Below are 21,706 nucleotides of genomic sequence, written 5' to 3' on the forward strand. Positions count from 1 at the left end.
AAATTTTTGTAAAGAATTTTTAAGTTTAGGATGGAGGAGTAGGTAGATTCACTTTGTCTTCTCACACAAACAAAACCAAAAGGACAACAAATTTAAAAACAAAAACCAACCAGAACTGCCAGAAAATCAAACTGTATGGAAGTCCAACAACCAAGGAATTGAAGAAGAAACATTCATCCAGACCAGTAGGAGGAGTGGAGATGGGCAGCCAGGGTGGAAAAGGCCCGCAGGGAGGCAAAGGACTGGAAGACCAGGTGGGTGATGCTGAGGCAGGCGGTCCCACGTTTGCATGTGGGTAAAGGGGAAGGAACAAATGGGGTCAAGGCAGACAGTACAACCCGGGGTTCCAGTGTGGGAAACTAAAACCTCAAAACCTCTGGCTGTAAAAACCTGTGGGAACTGCAGCAGTGGGAGAAACTCCCAGACTCAAAGGCGAGTTCACTGGAGAGTCCACAGGGTCCTGAAACTACACAAATCCACCCACCTGGGAATCAGCACCAGAAGGGCCCAATTTGCTCATGGGTAGCGGGAAAAGTGACTGAAACCTGGCCAAGAGCCAAGCAAGTGGCATTGTTCCCTCTCTAATACCTAAGGCTCTGCCCCTTACAACATAACGGGTACAATGAGACAAAAAAAATATGGCCCAAATGAAAGAACAGATCAAAACTCTAAAATAGAACTAAGCGCTGAAGAGATAGCCAACCTATCAGATGCAGAGTTCAAAGCACAGATAATCAGGATGCTCACAGAAATGGTTGAGTATGGTTGCAAAATGAAGACTTTGAAAAGTGAAATAAAGGAATATATACAGGTGACCGATAGTGAAGGGAAGGAAACTGGAACTCAAATCAACAATTTTGACCAGAAGGAAGACATAAACATGCAAGCAGAACAGAATGAAGAAACAAGAATTCAAAGAAATGAGGAGAGGCTTAGGAACCTCCAGGACATCTTTAAATGTTCCAACATCCAAATCATAGGGGTGCCAGAGGAGAAGAACGAGAGCAAGAAATTGAAAACTTATTTGAACAAATAATGAAGAAGATCTTCCCCAATCTGTCAAAGGAAACAGACTTCCAAGAAGTCCAGGAAGCCCATAGAGTCCCCAAAAAGTGTACCCAAGGAGGAACACACTGAGACACATCATAATTACATTACCCAAGATTAAACAGAAGGAGAGAATCTTAGAAGTAGCAAGAGAAAAGGACACAGTTACCTACAAAGGAGTTCCCATAGGACTCTCAGCTGATTTCTCAAAAGAAACCTTAGAGGTAAGAAGGGACTAGAAAGAAGTATTCCAAGTCATGAAAGGCAAGGACCTACATCCAAGATTACTCTATCCAGCAAAGCTATCATTTAGAATGGAAGGGCAGATAAGGTGCTTCCCAGATAAGGTCAAGTTAAAGGAATTCATCATCACCCGGCCCTTATTATATGAAATGTTAAAGGGACTTATGTAAGAAAAAGAAGATCAAAAACTATGAACAATAAAATGAAAACAAACTCACAACTATCAACAACTGAACCTAAAAAACAAAAATTAAGCAAACAACTAGAACAGGAAGAGAATCACAGAAATGGAGATCACATGGAGGGTTATCAGCAGGGAGAGGGAGAAGGGAGAATGGGGGGAAAGGTAATGGTAGGTACAGAATAGACAGGGGGAGGTTAAGAATAGTATAGGAAATAGAGAAGTCAAAGAACTTATATGTACAACTCATGGACATGAACTAAAGTGGGGGCAGGGGTGGGGAGCTGTAGGGAGGAGGAGGTGCAGGGCAGAGAGGAATAAAGGGGAGGGAAAAATGGGGAAAAAAGTACTTAAGGGTGTTTTGGAGGGGAAAAAAATAGTTTATAAGTAATGGTAGTTATTACTTTTCTATCTCCTAGTGCTGGCATTTACATTTTAAAAAATACTCAAACCTTTATTATAACATCATATTCCTGTATATAACCAGGTGGAGGGAAACGCTCAGGCCTAAACACTAAGGACGTACACAAGTCTGAAGCATTCATTTTTATTGTTAGCTTGTTTTAAAAAACCCCAAAGTGTTAGTATGCCTTCCAATTTTCCCTTAATCCTAAACACTGCTCTCACTTCTCTCTTCCTACAGTACTGTCACCTGACCAAAACAACGGATACATTGTTAACTCCTCAAAAGTTTTTAAGAATTTGGTTAAGCACTGTGGATATTCCATCTTCACATGATAGTTGTCCTCTTCCTAAGGTAAATCTTTGTACCCATAACTATTCCTTTATGTAATCTGATTTCCAAATCCTTGATTTACTAGATGCCAGGATTTGGGAGCACCTCAGTTTCTCAATACCACTGTGAAAGTATGTCTATCCAAAGTAGCAAACTAAGTCATGGTTTATTTGGCCAGATACACATAAAGAAGCTATTGCATCTCTTCACCTGAGCACCTCATATATCTGAATCAATGCCATCATTAACTGTGTTGAGATCTTTTAGCACCTAACTATCACAGGGCTCTTACTAATAAGTCTCTTACATAAACTGTTGCCAAGCAAGATTCTCAGCAACCTTTTCAATTTCTTTTAAAAACTCAATGTGCAATTTTATGGTAATATCTGTTCCTACTCATCTCACTTATTTCTATTGAAGATTTTAGCTTTCTTTTTTTTTTTAAAAAAAAGGACTTTATTTATTTATTTTTAGAAAGAAGGGGAGGGAGAAAGAGAAGGAAAGAAACATCAATGTGTGGTTGCCTCTTACGCACCCCCAAATGGGGATCTAGGGCATGTGCTCTAGACTGGGAACCGAACCTGCGACTCTCTGCTTTGTAGGCCGGCACTCAATGCACTGAGCCACACCAGCTAGGTTAGCTTTCAAATGTATTTCTGAACCCAATATATGTGTCATCCTTCTATCATTAGTTCTTTATGTTAAGCATGTTATTTTCCCTCCAGCTAAATCACTAAGTAAATAAATGTTCAATAAATAGAATGAGGCTAATGAAAATATTCTTCTTTCTGTAATTGTTCTGCTTCTATGTATTTCTTTAAAACCAGTTTCTCCCTTATGGATTTCCCCCTGATTTCTATGGCATATGTAGGACTGATCAGTTGTTTACCAGAACTATACGACTTCTAGAGTTCAAAGGGACTTTCCAGGGCCACAGTCTTACCCAATTCTTTCATTTACAAACAACAAGGAATCATTGGTCAAGTTTAGTTACATACACTTGGCCACGTGACAGTGGTATTTCTGGAAGTAGACTAAGGAATTCTAAATACAAATATATGATGTTGTTTCTATTACAGGTTTTTATTTAATATTTTATCTTATCTGTTCTTATTTATCTACATAAAATAAATTATTGTTTTTATTATTTTTTTATCTAAAATATATGTGCACTTTCTGTTGTCAGGGTATTCTTGCTACCACACAAGAAGCACACATACTATTTCCTCAACTTTATCAGTTCATTCAGAGAATAAGTGGGTGAATAGCCTGTCTGTACTCTGAAAAGCTGAAAAGCAAAATAAATATAAATTTGGCTTGCTGCAGGTAGTGAGGAAAGGAATATTCTGGTTACAAATCTCAAATTTTGACCCTGAGCCTACAAATTTATTTAGGATTAACTATCAACTTTCTAAGACTCAACAGAGAGAATAATTTTATTATTATATTGATGGTACATATTGAATTACTACATAAATAATATATTCTTTTTATACTATTTCTAGTTAATTTATAGTCAACATCACTTATGACCAAACTAAGATACAAAATCCTCTGTATTATTAATAAATAACCACCACCATCACCCTCCCCATCAGAATGTAAGTTCTGTGTTAGTTTTTCATTCTATGATTTCTGCCTGGCTTGCAGTAGACTCTCAATAAAAATATGCTGGTAAACAAATAAATAAGTTAATGAATAAAATCTTTAAAAGGATCACTAACCAAAAAAGCAGATCTAAAAATTTTTGTAACTTCCCAAAACATAAACAAAAGACATATATTCCAGAAGGATTCATTTGGCTACTCAATTTAATTAAATAAACAAAGAGTCTTAAAATTACAATTACAACATTCTTTCTCAACAAAGTGCTTGCTCCTTTCCCTGAAATTTCAACAGGTTACTCTTTGTCTCTTTAGGACTCTTTATACATAAGAGACGTCTACAACAACAATTCCTCTGTTCATTTTTCTAGAAAGATCAAGCGAATGTCCTGACACTAAATCAACCTCACTGTCATAAGATCATAAAAAGGTCATCGGCAGATAGATAGGAAGATTAGGCTCTTGTGAATATTAGTGTTATTTTATGATCTGAACTCAAAAACAAGCCAAAGAATTTACTATTTTTTCAATGTTTACATATTCTTTGCATGCAGTTGCTCTCAGAACTCATTTCAAACTATCAAATCTCACATTTACCAAAACAGCAATTTCTAGCAATCCTACATTGATTAAATCAAAACATTTCCTTTACTAGTGATTTTATTAAATGTTACTGTCCACATTGTTCCTCTAAAATCTAAGTAAAAAATACCATATTAATTCAGATGTTTAGGATCATGTTAAAATCATGTTGAGAATAAAGGAACTTGCTCACCTAATCCTTTTTCCTTGTGTTTTTAATATCTTTACAATATATTTAATTCACTTTAAATGTCTAAGTTCAAAGTTACTGAATTAGAACTAACTGCATCAAACTGAAATCTATTTATTTATATTCTTTTTCGATTTGTTAAACAGTGATATTAAAACATTTAAAACTATTTTACTTATCAAGTCAAAACTACTAATATTTGATGTATCACCAATCATTTAGCTTATGTTTCATAAACAACATAAAGCACCAGCCTACATAAACCCCACCAGGTTCTCCCCATACAGTTTTCCTTTAAATTACAAAAGTGAAAAATGCTAATTTGAAAATTATAAGAAAACTATGGATTTAATAAACAAATTAACTTACTGAAAAAATCTTTAAAGACGTTTAACCAATCCATTTTGAATATTTTCTTTTGTCAGTTTGTTACAGTCCAGGACAATAATTCTCAGCGAGCTTCCCGGTGTGTTCTGCAACACTGAAACTCCCCACACCCTGTCCATGTGACTTGGCCCACAACCAGGCAACAGAAAGTTTTTCTAAGGCTCCTCTCTTTCCAAAATTCCCCCCTCCCCCACCCCCGACTGTAACAGAACCTGTAAAACAAGTATATCATGATGGCCACAAATGTGACCTTATTATTCACTCTTATTTTGGAAGAAGCTTTACGTCACATATTTTTAACAACTGAAAATATATCCACATACTCATTTTTCCTTTGTTTTCTTTTCTTAATTTTCAAACAATGTCACACCATCAGCACAATCATTGTGAAACAAATTTATTAATTGTTACCAAATTGTTGCCTTTAAGTTACCAAAAAGGCATTCAGAAATTCTGCAAGAGGAGAGAAGGCTGTATGATGCAAAAGCTGGATTTACATCACTATACAGACTAACTACAGGTCACTAACTTAAAACAAATAATAAAAAAATGTATGTAATTGGGCTTTAAAATTTGTATGCAGTAATACCTAAACCTGGGATATTTTTCCTCTTTGCTCTATGGTATTAGTTTTTTCACTACCTTTTGTTAATTACTTTCACATTTGCTCTATTTCCAGGATACCAGCATTCTTTTAAAAAAGAACAAAAATGTCTATTTAGATGTGGTCCTAGTCCTTTCTGTGCCTTCATCACTACAAGGCATACTTTCTTCACAAAAGTTACCTTAATTATCCCCAATGCCTCTAATCAACATGCTTTAAATAAATGTCCAGTATTATAAATTAATGAGTATTCCTGGTTCTAACTCTGGTCATTTTTAGCTATTGAAGGAAAAGCTCTTTCTGACTTGTCTTCCATTTTAAAACTAATAATAATGGTCTTATTTGCAAAACCTTAAAATCTCAAGAAAAGGTAACCTCACATACAGGAGTTAAATGTCAAGATGAAAATTCAGATTAATAACTCCATGCATTAAATTACATTTAGAATACCAGAAGTGTTTTTAGCTCAGGAATCAATATCCTAATACTTTATACCTTATTTCAGCTTAACAATAACCCACAACCTTCGGACCAACTTATACCTTATTTCAAATTGTACTATAAATTCTTGCTATTTTACAGTGATAAAAAATAATAAATATTTGTCTTCTATTGCTGATGAATGAAAGAACACTCTAGAATAACAATAATGTTAAATAAGAAAAACTAAAATAAAGCAGTTAATAATGTTTTATATTTTGTCAGTCACACTACATTACTCCCAAGCTATCTTCACAAGGAGAAATTTTACTTTCTCTTCCTTTATATACAAAGAACCATTAAGTAACACAATGTTTGCATGGTTGTCTAATACAAAAAATGAAATTCTGTCCCTCCCAATTCCTTCCTGTAAGTCAGGAGAGTTTAATTAGAAAAGAAAGAAAAAAAAAAAGAGGCCACTCCTCATCTGGGCATATTTCCTTCCTATCAGCTCAGCCAAATCAAGTGTGGAGCAGGTTCCACTGTATCTGGCCCTAATGAGGGTCAGTAAACACAAACAAATGTTACAGTTAGAGTTAAGAACAAATGAGAAAAAAAGAAAAACAAAATAGAAGAGAGATCAGCCTTATAGATGCTAATCTATAGTAGGGATCCACAATTTAAAATTCTTTTGTCAACTGTAAGAAAAAAATTTGTTTTTAAAGGTGAAGTTCAAACTGTAAGCCATTAGATGTTAAAATACAGCAATGTGCTGAGCAAAATAAGCTGCCTTAATTTCAAGGAGGCAATTTTGCATCTCACTCATTTACCCCTCTCAATTAGATGCAGAATTTGCCTAAACTCCACCAGGCACTCATAGTTCAAAGAGCCTGTGATAAAGCAGTCCAATTCTGTTCCTTAGCACCACAACAGCTTGATCTTTGAATTCCGACCAGTCCCACCAGAGTTAGATTTATAGAAACTGTCCACTAGCACGATGTTACTTGCTCTCCTGACTTGAACACATGCTATGAGCCAAACTTACCTCATGTAGCTGAAATTCCAGTCCTGGCCTTTTCTAGTCAATTCTGCCCACTGTTGCTAAAATCCTGTACAAAGAACTAAGCTCTAATATCTACTTAAAAGGAAGTATTGTTTCTGTTTTAACACAAAAATAACTTACCTAAGGTATCCTTTAGGTTTTTTACAATAGATGCTTTCCGAGCACTGTTTTTCCTTTCCACATAGTTAGAAGGCACAAAACCTGTTTTATTCATGGAATTTCGAACTCGCCACCAAGACTTAGAATCATCCAGAAGCCATAATCTCTCATTCTTCTTAATGTCCAGCTCTTGTTCTTGTTGGGCCACATAATCAAATTTGGCTACTACCACCACTTCTTCTGCCATCTTTCAGTAGCTTCAGCACTGTAACGACATAGAAACTATTTTTATAAGGTTTTAGTCTACATACTTTTCAAAAGAGATACATCTAAAAAGCCTGAGAGTACAAAAAGGTTAAAAGTAAAAATATGGGGAAAAAATACACCAGGCAAATACTAATCAAAATACAACTGGTATAGCTATAACAATAACACACACAAAAAAACTTTAAGGCAAAACCATCACTAATGATAAAGAAGTTTACCATACAATGATAAAAAGGTTTTATTCAATGTCTATAACAACTAATCTTATATGTATCTATTGACATAGCTAAAAATAGATTGCTAGAACCACAAAGAAAAATGGACATTGACTGCCACAGAGGAAAAATTTTTAACATTTATCTCAGTAATAAATCAAGGAGACAATAAAAATTAACAAAGCTAGAAAAGAATTGACATTACAAACCACTTGTTTGATCAATAAACATATAAAAATTTTACTCCCCAACAGAAGAATACAAACGGACATATATAAAACCCCATCAAATGTTAGGCCATAGAAAAAGTCTCAACAACTTTCATGTATCTGATATCCTACAACCACATTCTCTGACAACCTTAACAAAGATAGCTCTTTAAAAACCTCATACGTTTGGCCCTGGCTGGTGTGGCTCAGTTGATTGGACACCAGACTACAAAGCTAAGGGCATCGATTCGATTCCCAATCAGGTCACATGCCTGGGTTGCAGGCCAGGTCCCCAGTAGGGGCTGCACGAGTGGCAACCACACAGATGTTTCTCTGTCTCCCTTACCCTCTCTTTAAAAATAAATAAAATCTTTAAAAAAAACCCTCGTATGTTCTGGAAATTTCTAAAAATGCATGAGTAAAAAAATAAGTAACACAATTTTGAAAATCTTAAAAGTAAAATAATAGAGACTATACAGTCAACCTGTGGGATGCAGGAAAAGAAGTATATAGAGTGGGGCAAAAGTAGGTTTACAGTTGTGAGTACGTTCATGTACACACACATTCTGTATACTATCTGGACCTTGCTTTCTCATTTTAACAGTATATCATGAAGATCATTCCACAGCAGTGTCTGAGGGTTCTTTTCTAATACAACTACTATTTCTAACTACTGCACAGTACATCATCAGTATAGAAGTATCACAGTTTCCTCAAGCAGACCTTACGGATGGATGCTTGGTTGTTTTCAGTCTTATGGTATTAAACAATGCTGCAATGAATAGTCTCATGTGTGTCATTTAAACTTTCTTTCAGTTTACCTTCGCATTAAAGTTAGAAAAACACTAAGTTGAAGCTCAAGGTTTACATAATTTTGTGAAACACTGCTAAATCCCTATCCAGAGGCTCTTTATCCCTTTCTATTCACAATATGAGTGATTATCTCCTCATGGCCTTGCCCACAAACTATGCTGTCAATTTTCTGGATTTCTGCCGACTGGATAGGTAAAGAATGGTATTCTGCAGCAGTTTTGCTTTGTGTTTCTCTATTACAATGAGGTTGAGCATTGTTTCCCAAACTTAAGGGGCATTTGCATTTGTTTTCACGTGTGGACTACTTGTTCATTTTCTTAAGGTATGGCTTTTCTTTTCCAAATTTAAAAGCTCTTTCTATAGTAAGAATACTTTGCCCTTTGATGTAAATTGCATAATTTTCCAGTTTTGTCATTTGTCTTTTTAACTTGGCTACTGTATTTTTTAGGTACAAAAATTTTGAAGAACTTGGCAACAGAGTTGTCAGAATTTTAAATGCACACTTCTTGCAGCCAACAATCTACATACTAGAGGAAAAAAATGATGCAAATACCCAACGTCACATGTATAAGAATGTTTGCTGCAGTACTGCTAATAATTGTGAAAAATCAGAAATGATATATATACCAAGAGTGTCTACATTTTAAGTACTTGTATGGTAAAATGTCTAAGATATATCAAGTGAAAATGCAAATTCCAAAAAAAAAATGTGCTAAGTATGATTTTATTTTGGAAAAAATCCTATTACATATATGCATTAAAAAGCTTTAGGAGGATATACAATAAACTGTAAACACAATGGTAGCCTCAGTGAGTAGTAAGATTGATAAAAAAACTTTCAGTCCCTATTCCATATACATGTGTGGTTTGAGTATTTGACAACAGGTATGTATTACTTAATTTTTAAAAAATGTACTATAAGAGACAAACCCAACTGAAAGCTAGCCAGTAGAACTCACATCTGAACACAAAGTATGAAGCATGGTGAGGAAATATGGGGAAGGTATGAGGGAAAAAGAAATGTGAGAAAAGTAAGCAGGTGTAAAACTAAATCTGCTTCACAGAAGAATCACGACTAGAACCTAAACAATGAGAACACAAAAAACAAATAAAGCACTCATAATTTAACTTTGATGACCATTTCTTCAGTTAAGTACCAGATAAAGGAGTTAATTTGAACTTACAGAGTTCAAATAGTAGTGAAAACCATGTATCTTTAAACCAAGATACAAAGTGAAATGGCATGCTTAAACTAGGAGAAGGACAGCAACTGAGGTCAACTGAGAAAACAAAGAATGGTTCCCATCTCATGCCTACTCTGGAGCAGACGCTTACAATCAAATGATGGGTGGACACATTTGCACTGTATTAACAGACATTTTTCTCTGGCTTTCTTTGCGCCACACTTAATTCAAATTATATAAATCAAACGTGATTTCACTGTACTTTGATGCAACCCTGACTGTAAAGGCTGTCAATTAATATTCTGTATTCTCCTACAAAAGCTTTAGCTCCACGTTTCCAACTCCACTCATATTGCACTTGGATACTCCTGGATCCTATGCCTGCTTTCAGGAACTAGATTCCTAGTTTTTGGGTCCTTGTACCTGGCAACGGAACCTAGGACCCTTATCAACCAGTGTCCAATTCCTGCTTGACATCAGAACTGGATTTCCTTTATAGAATCTGAACTATTTTGTTCTTCACTGATTGCTGCCCAGCTCTGATCATATAAAAATCATGGACCTCGAATTTGACATTTATCCCAGTCTATAGTACTCACAACCTGCTTGCCTTTTCTTCCTGGGCTTATTTCTTGATCTCTGTTTTTCTAATTCACCTTCAACCTCATTCCCAAAATGGACCCATACACACTCACTGATCATATATGCTTGGCCTTTCCTCATCTGGTCATCATAACAACAGGACCAAACTGGAATTAAATAACTCAATTATTTTACTGTCACTAAGGATAACATGGAACTTACTGTTCTAGAGATCTTCATAAATTGTGCTACTTTTTATTATTTATTGGAAAGGGATCAGAAGATTGAGTTGGAGAACACCTACTAGCTTAAGAGCAGTTTTTTACACCCTCACAAAGGCTGGAAGCTGCTAAAGATTTGCAACTTTACACCAAAGAATGTTCACTAGACGCCCATAACTCAGGTATTATCCTAGCATTTCCCTCTCAATAATCCTTTAAACTTTAAAAAGTATTATCCGTACTTTACCAAGTATCACACAGACACTAAGACGTTTTACCAACACTGAAAAATAAGTGGTGGAAACTGGTTCAAATGGAAGTCAAATGCATGTTCTTTGCACTTCCCCAGAATTCATGTACTTGTGGTTATCACACTGTCTTTTAAAAAGAGAACCGAAAAGAAGTGTAAAGGTAATAAATGCATGTAAACCAATTACCTACTAAATGAGCAATTCTCAAACTATTTGGTCTCAAAACCTCTTTACATACTTATACATAAATTGAAGACCCAAAGAGCTTTTTTGTTTATATCAGTTATATCTATTAATATTTACATTAGAAATTAAAAGTGAGAAATGTCAGGATATTTTAAAATTCAGTTAAATATGGCCATATTTAATGTAATACATTTAAAATATTTTTATAAAAATTGTATTTTCCAAATCAAAAAGATTAGTTAAAAGAGTGGCATTATTTTACACCTTTGCAAACCTTTAAATGTCTGTCTTAACAGAAGACAGATGGATTTTCATATCTGTTTCTGCATTTAATGTGTTGCCAACATACTGTTTTGGCTAAAAAGAAAAAAGAGTATTTTAAGAGTCTTTTCAGATAACTGTGGATATTCTTTTTTGGTACTACACCAAAGCTTGACAAGTGGTGGTTTCTTAAACAATATAGTTTCTAATGTGGAATCTAAAACTATATGAATGAACTTTTCCTATATTAAGCTTCATTGGCCTAGTATTTTTTAATTCCAGGAAAGATAGGTGTAAGCCCACTACAACCTGTCTGTCCAACAGATCACAACTAAAATCTTCAGAAAAGCTAAAAAGAATCAGATACCTGAGGACTCTGAAAATGAAATAACAGCAAGCAGATTGGGGAGGGAAATCAATGGGAAAAAAGACCAATACAGTGATTGTAAATTTCCTACTGGTTCCCCCAAAGCCAGGTTTATTTCCTGGTGTTGGCTCAAAGGCAGGCAGACAGGGGTATTGTATAGCAGGTAGAGCTGGGAAAAAAACAGGAGCTCATCTGGTCAAAACACAGGAAAATTCCCTGGTGGGTCCCCCCCCCCCACTCCCAGCCCTGCCCTCCCAGGGCCAGCCTCAGCTATGGATCTGCACTGCTGCCACAATGGTGGAGCGCACACATTTTAAGACCCCAAGAGAAAACCTCTTTTTCTGGATGTAGGAAGAAGAAGAAGGAACCAGGTGGCACAAAGAATATGGGGGTAACACATACTATTTTTCTTCACTTTTCACTCACCATTTTACCATTAAGGCAGGCAATTATGCCCAGAACTGAGCAACAACGTGAAAGACTGAAACTCTTGTAAGAGAACCCAATTTTCCTGGCCAAAAAAAAAGAAAGAGGAATTACTGGGAACTGGAAAACATGGATAAAATTCCCGTGACAAAAGAGCTAGGAAAAGTAATCTATGACAAGGACTCTCTCTTTGACCATCCTCTGAGACCTCTCCTTGACACAGCCTATAAAAACTGTAGATTCTCTCCCTCCTATGCTCAGTTAGTTGGAGCACAGTCCTGTACACCAAAAGGTTGTGTGTTCCATTTCTAGTAAGGGCACATGCCTAGGTTGCAGGTTCAATCCCCAATGCAGGAGCCTATGTGAGGCAACCAATTGATGTTTTTCTGTTACGTAGATGTTTCTCTCTCGCTAAGCAATGAAAAAATGTCCTTGGGTGAGGATTAAAAAACAAACAAACAAAAAACAACTGTAGATCCTCAGCATAAATAATTTAGTCTACCCTCTCACACTTAAACTGTAGTGAGTTTCTAACGGCTTAAAGCTGCATCCCCAGGATGAAAACTAAGCTCAATGCTGCCACAAGAATTTACTGTTTCTTTTAGCCAAAACTTGGTGACAGGCAGGTAAGTCCCCAAACCCATTCTCAGAGCAGTCAATTTAAAAAGTATTATACTTTCTCTACCCCTTTGAGATAGGAATCTTCTACCACCTAGACTGTCTTCTCAAGGACTTGAGAGCCATCTCTCTAAAATGGAAACAGTCAAGGAGGTGACTCTTGCTCTTGCTTCCAGTTCTTGTAGAAAGGTAAGGGCCCAACTTTGGTGGGTGCCTTGCCCTAACTTACACCATTACCCTCATTATGAAGTTTGTTTCTCATCTAGGTAAGTACCAACTACTAACTTAGGAGGCCTAGTTATGTGGACCAATCCCCTTTAACACCACATGTCACCTATTCCTTAGCACACAGTAGTCTTCAAAGTCTCCTGCTTTGTTTTGGCAAAGTTGAATTCGGTTCATACTAGACTTTCATCCCTATTGAAATATTTATCGAATAAAATCCATCCTTACCATTTAACTAGTGTCTAGCTTTTTTAACCTTTAATATCTATAAATGTAATTATGAACCAACATAAATACTGGGCTCCCCCAAGTTTGGACATGCATGACTCACCCAGAGCAACTTCCAATCCTGCAAGGTCCATTAATGGTAAGTGCCCTATACAAATGTACCATTTTTTATCTTTTATATCATATTTTTACTCTTTAGATATGTTTATATACACAAACACCAAACTGCCTATACTATTCAGTACAGTTACATGCTATGCTGTTTTGAAGCATAGGAGCAATGGGCCATACCATATAACATAAATGCATAGTAGGCTATTCCACCTGTGTAATTACATTCTATGTGTAAACATATTCTATGATGTTCATACAACTATGAAGTCACCTAATGATGTATTTCTCAGAATGTATCACCATCGTTAGGTGGAACATGACTGTATTCACAAAGCCCAGGGATTAGGAAATGGAAATATCTTTTGTGAAGCTGACATTCACCATATTATAACAGAAAAAAGACTGTATAAACCTGAAGACAGATCAATAAAAACTATCCAATCTGAACGAAAGGGGAAAATATTTTGAAAAAGAACTGGGCTTCAGGGACCGTGGGACAATATCAAAAGAGCTACTATTCATGTATTTGGATTCCACGCTGCCCCCCCACCTCACCAGCCCCCCCACCAAATAGAACCAGTACAAAAAAAATACTTGAAATAATGGTTGAAATTTCTGGAAGTTTGCAAAATACATAAATTTACAGATTCAAGAAACTAAGAAATCTCAAATAGGATAAATTCAGACCATGCCCAGGCACATCATAATCTAGCTGCTAAATACCACAGATAAAAGGAAAATCATAAAAGCATCCAGAGAAAAACAACACATTACATACAAGGCAGTGATTCTCAGTTGGATATTACTGGTATCTTGCATCCAAGGGAATATTTGACAATATCTGGAGTCATTTTTTATTGTTACAGCTGGGGGGCAGAGAAAAAGGGGGGTGCTACTGGGTAGAGGCCAGGGATACTGCTCAAGATCCCATGATGAACATGACAGCCCTTCATAGTACGGAATTATCCAGTCCACTGTGCTACAGATGAGAAGCCAGGAACCACATCTCTAAAATGTTGAAAGAAAATAACTGACAAACCAGAATTCTATTGTAATATACTTGTGAAACTATTCTTAAGGAATGATATGTAATAAAGACATTCTCAGATAAAGAAAAACTAAGACACTTTCAGACTTCCAGTCAAGATGGAGGTAAAGGTAAACATAGCTCACCTCCTCACACAACCACAGCAAAAATTATAACTAAACTACAAAACTACTACCACTCAGAATCGTGAAAAAATAGAACTGTATGGGAGTCCAACAACCAAGAAATTAAAGAACTCACATTCATCAAGATGGGTAGGTGGGGCAGAGACATGGAATTGTTACAGAACAGACCCGGGGAGTGGGGGAAGTGAACAATATGTTATTACTGAATAGACCCACCCTTGCACTCTGGGGGGCCCCCCACCCCATACTAGGTTTGCTTTGCCCACCACCAGGGAAAGATGTCTCTCAATGTCAGAGATTGATGAAAAGGAAAGGGATTATTTATTTAACGAGTTATATAAAGTTAAGAGTAATGACTTAATGTCTTCATAGAAATCCCAAAGTTCTTTTGAATACCCACCAATACACAGTCCTTCCTTCCCCCTGTAACCAGTCTGGGGCACCGTATCTCAGAAAAAGAAATAGAAGTCTGTGGTTCTTCTCTGCCCAAGATGCATGGTCCCAAAAAGACCCCGCATGGCTGCCGTGCCTGGGTTTAAATCCCAGAGCCAATCTTCCTCTGCCGTACCATTTCTGACTCCTCTCACAATTGGCCTTAACTACCAGCCTTCAGGCAGGTGTGGCCCTGTGGTGTGGAGCCAAACATCTCCAAGCTCTTATGCAGGCTCTGTAACCAGGGGGAGTTGCCGATTCCCTGGCTCAAAGCATGGCCACAGCTATTTAACATATCTACGACATATCTATGAAAGCAGTTAAAGGTTATAGATATGTTAAATGACCATTCTAGAGGTTATCTGCAAAACTGTTGCTATTCAAAACAACTCTCAATGGCCCTGCTTCATGTGTCCCATCCCCCAGCTCAAACCTGTGGGGGTGAGGACATCTTATATATGTATTTTTTCCTAGTATTTCCTGGACACTGAGTTCTGGATCCCATTACGGGCCCCCACCTTGGCTGCACCCTGTTACAGAAAGAATGGTCCCACACCCACATGTGTTACATAAAAATTGGGATGTATACCTCAGGAGCAAAGGATCCCAGCCCCATACCAGACCACCCAGCACAGGGTTCCAGTGGCAGGAAGGTTAAGTCCCCGTAACTTCTGGCTGTAAAAACTAGTGAGGGTAGAGACAGCGGAAAAAACTATGGGATTCCCAGGAGTCTCCCCTTAAAAGGCCCACAACGGACTTGAGGCTTACACAGACTCACTCCTTCTGGGTTTCAGCACTGGGGCAGCAGCTGGAAGGTCACCAGTGGCACACAGGGAGAAATTGAAGTGTCTAGTGTCAGGACAAGCTTCCTCCCAGACAAAACTTCAGAGGGCAGGCAGTAGGACTGTCCCCTTTTTGAGCCCTTCTGCACACAGAGCCACAGAGTAGTGACACCATATTGGAGACTCTATCAACCTAGTTCACCCAGTTGCCTCACCCTGGCAATTACCTAAGGCTCTGCCCCATCCAAGTTACCAGTGCGCTTTTCTACAACAGGCCACGCTACTAAGACAGGGAGTCAAAGCAGCTCTACCTAATACATGGAAACAAATACAGGGAGGCTGCCAAAATGAGCAAAGAAATATAGCCCAAATGAGAGAACAGAACAAAATTCTACGGAAAGAACTAAACAAAATGGAGATAAGCCATCTATTCGACACAGAGTTCAAAACACTGGTTATTAGGATGCTCAAGGAACTAACTGGGTACTTCAATAGCACAAAAAAGACCCAGGCATAAATGAAGATTACACTAAGTGAAATAAAGAAAAATTTACAGAAACCAGCAGTGAAGTGGATGAAGCTGAGAATCTAATCAATGATTTGGAACATAAGGAAGCACAAAACAACCAATCAGAACAGCAAGAAGAAAATGAAATCCAAAAGAACAAGGAAAGGCTAAGGAGCCTCTGATCAAATGTGCCAACATTGGAAACATAGGGGTCCTGGAAGGAGAAGGAGAAGATCAAGAAATTAAAAACTTACTTGAAAAAATAATGAAAGAAAACCTCCCTAATTTGGCAAAGGAAATAGACATACAAGACCAGTAAGAACACAGAGTCCCAAACAAGATGGACACAAAGAGGACCACACTGAGACACATCATATTGAAAATGCCAAGGGTTAAAGATAAAGAGATAATCTTAAAAGCAGCAAGAGAAAAGAAGAGAGTTACCTACAAAGGAGTTCCCATAAGACTGTCAGCTGATTTCTCGAAAGAAACTTTGCAGGCTAGAAGTGATTGGCAAGTATTCAAAGTCTTGAAAAGCAAGGACCTACAACCTAGATTACTCTATCCAGAAAAATTATCATTTAGAATTGAAGGGGAGATAAAGTACTTCCAAGACAAGGTAGAGCTAAAGGAGTTCATCATCACCAAGCCATTATTATATGGAATGTTAAAGGGACTTAAGAAAAAGAAGATCAAAATTATGAACATTAAAATGTCAATAAATTCATAACTATCATCAATTGAATCTAAAAAACAAACTAAGCAAACAAGCAGAACAGAAACAAAATCACAGATATGGAGATCATTTGGAGGGTTATCAATTGGTGGGGGAAGGGAGAGAATGGTGGAAAAGGTGCAGGGATTAAGAAGTACAAATTGGTAGGTACAGACAGGGAATGTTAAGAACAGTACAGGAAATGGAGTAGCCAAAGAACTTACATGCATGACCCGTGGACATGATAGGGGGGACTGCCAGAGGGATAGGGAGAGTACCTGGTGGAGGGGAACAAAGAGGGAAAACTTGGGACAACTGTAATAGCATAATCAATAAAATATATTTTTTAAAAAAGAAAAAGAAAAACTAAGCCACCTGGCACTACAAACATAAGAGTGCTACTGCTATGATCTGAATGTTTGTGCAATGCCACCCCGCCCCCTTTAGGTCAAAAATCCTCTCCTCCATAAGGTTAGGTATTAGTAGGTAGGGCCTTTGGAAAGTGATTAGGTCATCAGGGGGGAGCTCTCAGAAATGGGACCAGTGTTCTTATAAAAGAGACCCCAGAGTTCCCGCAACCCTTTTCATTATGTGAGAATATAACACAAAGGAAGGACACCTCACCAGACTATGCTGGTACCCTTACATTAGACTTCCAGTTTCCAGACCTCTGAAGCAGTAAATTTCTGCTGTTTATAAGTCACCCTGTCTGTGATATTTTGCTATAGCAGCCCAAACATACTTAGACAGAAAACTGACACCAAGAAGTGAGGCTACTGCTATAATAAATTCTTAATCTGTGGAAGCGGCTCTTGAACTAGATCATGGGAAGAGACTGGAGGAGTTTGGAGGTACATGCTACAAAAAGTCTACATTGCCACTGTAGGAGAGCAAAATTTGCCACCCCAAAATATCGTTTTGGCATAAGGATTATCTTACGTTGGTCAATTTTTAAAAAACAGTAGACATTTAAAAAATTTAAAAAGCTCTGAAAACCAGGTAGAAATTACTCTTTGTAAGAGATATTTATAACGGAAATCTTCAATTATAAGGGTGTCTCCCTAGCTGTACCAAAAAGAGGAGGATATCTAAAATTCTAGAAACTGGTATTAATGGAGAAGGCATGGACTTAAATCTGCCTGAACAATCTTACTCTTACCGGTTACTCACAGTTTTGCTGGGTCTCTCCCATGAACAGAAGAGGTATACATGTTATTAAACTTTAATTTGTTTTTCTCCTGCTAATCTGTTTTATGTCAATTTGATTACTAGACTAGCCAGAAAAATCTAGAAGGAACTGTCAATGTAAGAATATAAAACCTGTGGAGAATTTCTATAAAAATTTATTTGAGCCAAACGGAAGATACACCTAGATGCAACCTCTCAACAGAATGAGAAAAATGCTTCCTTTAAACGACAGTTTGCAGTTTCTTTTAAGAATCTGGAATTAAGGAGGGAACAGAGGAAGATTAGAGAAAGATTAAAGGAAGGCAAGAGAAAGCAAGGTGGAGACTGGATTACAGGATAATGAGATTATGTGCTCTCCTGAAGGTGGTTATGCCTCAAGGGGTTTGAAAAAGAGGATTACTCTGGCATTTCAAAGGTGTGTTAACTTAGATGTTCAAAAACAATGGACAAAGGTTGCTTAAGGCAAAAAAACAACCCTTTTACTAAAGAAGTTATATTCCTGGGGGATGATTATCCACCATGACCTGTCCAGTTAGAAATTTATTATCAGATCACCCTGTGAGGTTACTTTCTTCATCCACAGGTCTGTCGAGGGCAATGTCTCCTGAGGGCACAGAAGAGAGCTGTGAAGAAAGCCTCAGTTTTCCTACAGAGTACTTTAAGTGGTCATGAACAGAAAGTAGGTTGAAACATTAACAGTAAAGGCCATTCTGATAAAAGTCTCACACAGAAATGAGGAATGGGTTATCAGAAAATGTAGGAAAGGTGTTTCTTGTAAAATTACAAAGAACTTGGCTAAATTGTGTTCATGTCCTAGGGTTTTACGGAAGGTAGAACTGTGAGGATAAAAGTGGATATTTGGATAAAGCTATTTTAAAAAATCTTTATTTACTGACTTTTAGGGGAGGTGGAGAAAAGGAGAAACATCAATTTGTTGTTCCACTTATTTATATGTTCACTGGTTGATTCTTGCACGTGCCCTGATTCGAAAACAAACCTGCAACCTTGGCATATCCGGATGATGCTCTAACCAACTGAGCTACTTGGCCAGGGCTGGCTGAAACAATTTTTAAGCAAAGTGTTGAAGGCGCAGCTTAGCTTCTCTTGAATGCTTACAGTAAAATTTGAGAAAAGAAACAACTTAAAGATGGAATTGTTAATCCAAAGGGAAGCAGAAACTTAATTTAATTTAAAAGGTGGAAAATTCTCAGCCTATCCATATTGCAAAAAAATGAGAAAGTGTGCTCAGAACAGAACTCTTGAGGGTGTGGCCAAGGGACCCTTTGCTAAAGAGATGAGTAGAGGTGTGAACATCAGACTCAGTCAGCCAGGAAACAGCCAATCTGAACTGGCAAAAGTCAGGAAGGAATAAAGAAGATTCTTGGCAGTCTTCTTAGATTTTACAGGGTAAGACCAGATATTCTTCCAAGACAAGGAAAGAAGAATCCCAAAGGTGATTCAGAGATCACTAAGGCTGCCTCCTCCATTTCAAGAGGAAGCTATCGCCTAGTACTCAACCCAAAGCTGTGGGGGCCAGGACAGTAGAGCCACTAACATGTGTTTCCAGCCCAGGGAGAGCTGTCTCAAGCTGCACCCAGTAAAGCCATGGGGGGAAAATATTTAAATATTTAATATTTTTAAATGGACAATATATTTGAATAGATATTTCACCAAAATCATTAGTCATTACAGGAATGCAAATTAAAACCACAAAATGATATCACTACACAACTATCAAATGGCTTACAAAGAGAAGGGAGGTGGAGAAAAAAGGGGGAAAAAAGAGGGGGTAGGATCAATATAAACAGACAGAGAGAGAGATAGAAAGGGAGAGAGAGAATGAGAGAGAAGGGAACAAAGACAAAAAAGTACCAAGGTGCCAATAAGGACATTGAGCAAATGGAACTGATGCACTGCTTGTTGGAATGCAAAAGTTAGTACCGGCCCTATGGGCAACAGCTTGGCAGCTTCTTAAAAAGTTCAACGCCGGCTGACTTACGATACAACCCGGCATTCTCACAGAGCTAGACTCAAGAGGCCATGTATGACATTTGGAAAGGGCAAAACTATAGGGACAGAGAACAGACTAGTGGTTTTCACAGGTTAAAGGTGGGGGTAAGCATTTGACCACAAAGCATGAGAAAATTTTATTTTCTTGAGAGGGGAATGAAGAAACTGTATTTAGATTGGGGTAGTGATTACATAACTCTGTGTCGAATCTCATTCACATTAAAAAAAGTATGAATATTACTGTACTTACACTGAAATAAATATATAGCAGAAAACATTCATCTGTCTTATACTTTAAATGGACTTGTTTTTACTCATGTATGATTATTTTTTTTATTTATTGATTTGAGAGAGAGAGTGATTTGTTGTTCCACTTATTTATGTATTCACTGGTAGACTCTTGTTTATGTCCTAACTGGGGTCAAACCTGCAACCTCGGTGCACTGGGATGATGCTCCAAGCAACTGAGCTACTCAATCAGGGTCATGTATGAATTTTGATTAATCATGCAATATACATTCATCGAGTTTTGCAGATTTCCCAATGTTGACATTTTATAAAATACCACTGTATTTCATGCATCCTCTGCAAACTCCAGAATGAAAATGGAAATTAACATCACAATATATGAAAATAGTTTTTGCCTTATAGACTCCCTAAAAGGTCTACTTTAGGAATCCTGCTAATGTAAACATTGGAATAACAACTAAACAACTAAAAACATGTTCTTCCCCAACTTACCTTTACAAATTAATTAGGTGTATCTATATATCAATGATACTAAGTTTGTCCAATCATTTTACGAATCATTGTGTGTGATACGCACACTATGAGGAAGGGTACTGTTTGCAACATTTTTGGCAAGCCAGTTGTTATAGTGTGAGGAAAAAGAAACCACCTAGCGATAGAAAAATTCTAAAGGGAAATCTCTTGTGCTAGTACGAATGCAATTTTAGAATCTGCTGTACTTTAACATATAACTTGACAATTTCCTGTTTCTGATAAAAATCAGCAGAGTGACAATACCCAAGTGACTAACTCCGGAAGTCTGGTAAGGCTACAGATCTCACAGTAAACAATTAAGAGGGGAAAAAGTCCCCAAATAATTAACTTCAATAAGATGATTTTATTCTATTCAACATATTAAACCTTACCATTTTGTCAAGTAATTTTAATTGTTAAACCCTCATTAATGAAACAACATGGATAAGAATCCCATTATGGGGAAATTAAAAATGACATGCTAGTCTAAAATAAAGGCTACTTAAAATCAAAGCCATTATCTTAAACAATAGATCAAATAAAAATGCAACCCTATACTAATCACTTTTGGAAATATCACTTTGAAAAGGTCTCCAATATGAGAAAGCACAAAATAATGACAAAGGCAAAAGTCCTGTGCATACCAAAATTCATTCACTTATCGATTCAATAAGTTTACTGAATAGTTATTACAGATTAGGAGCACGCTATACTAAGGCCTGACAGTAAATAAAGGCACATCAAGCAAAAATCCTGCTCTCAAAAAATATCCACTCTAATACTATTTCTTCAACAACTTATTAAATTAATGCT

General features: G+C 37.0%; 1 protein-coding gene across 4 annotated transcripts in view; it reads right to left on the minus strand.

The window, feature by feature from the left end:
• NCK1 (NCK adaptor protein 1) overlaps nt 1–21,706 on the minus strand; it is a 553,292-nt gene that overhangs the window by 17,132 nt on the left and 514,454 nt on the right. For 3 of the 4 annotated variants that reach the window (XM_053929351.1, XM_053929352.1, XM_053929350.1), the window contains one exon: nt 7,178–7,421. In XM_053929351.1, the coding sequence (XP_053785326.1) occupies nt 7,178–7,403 (226 nt within the window). In that variant the 5' untranslated portion in view covers nt 7,404–7,421. Of the gene's footprint in view, nt 1–4,952; nt 5,093–7,177; nt 7,422–21,706 lie in introns of those variants that run through there. The other variant, XM_024565717.3, reaches the window with a different exon arrangement.

This window comes from Desmodus rotundus, chromosome 8 (assembly GCF_022682495.2).
Source record: "Desmodus rotundus isolate HL8 chromosome 8, HLdesRot8A.1, whole genome shotgun sequence".
Classification (NCBI taxonomy): Eukaryota; Metazoa; Chordata; class Mammalia; order Chiroptera; family Phyllostomidae; genus Desmodus; species Desmodus rotundus.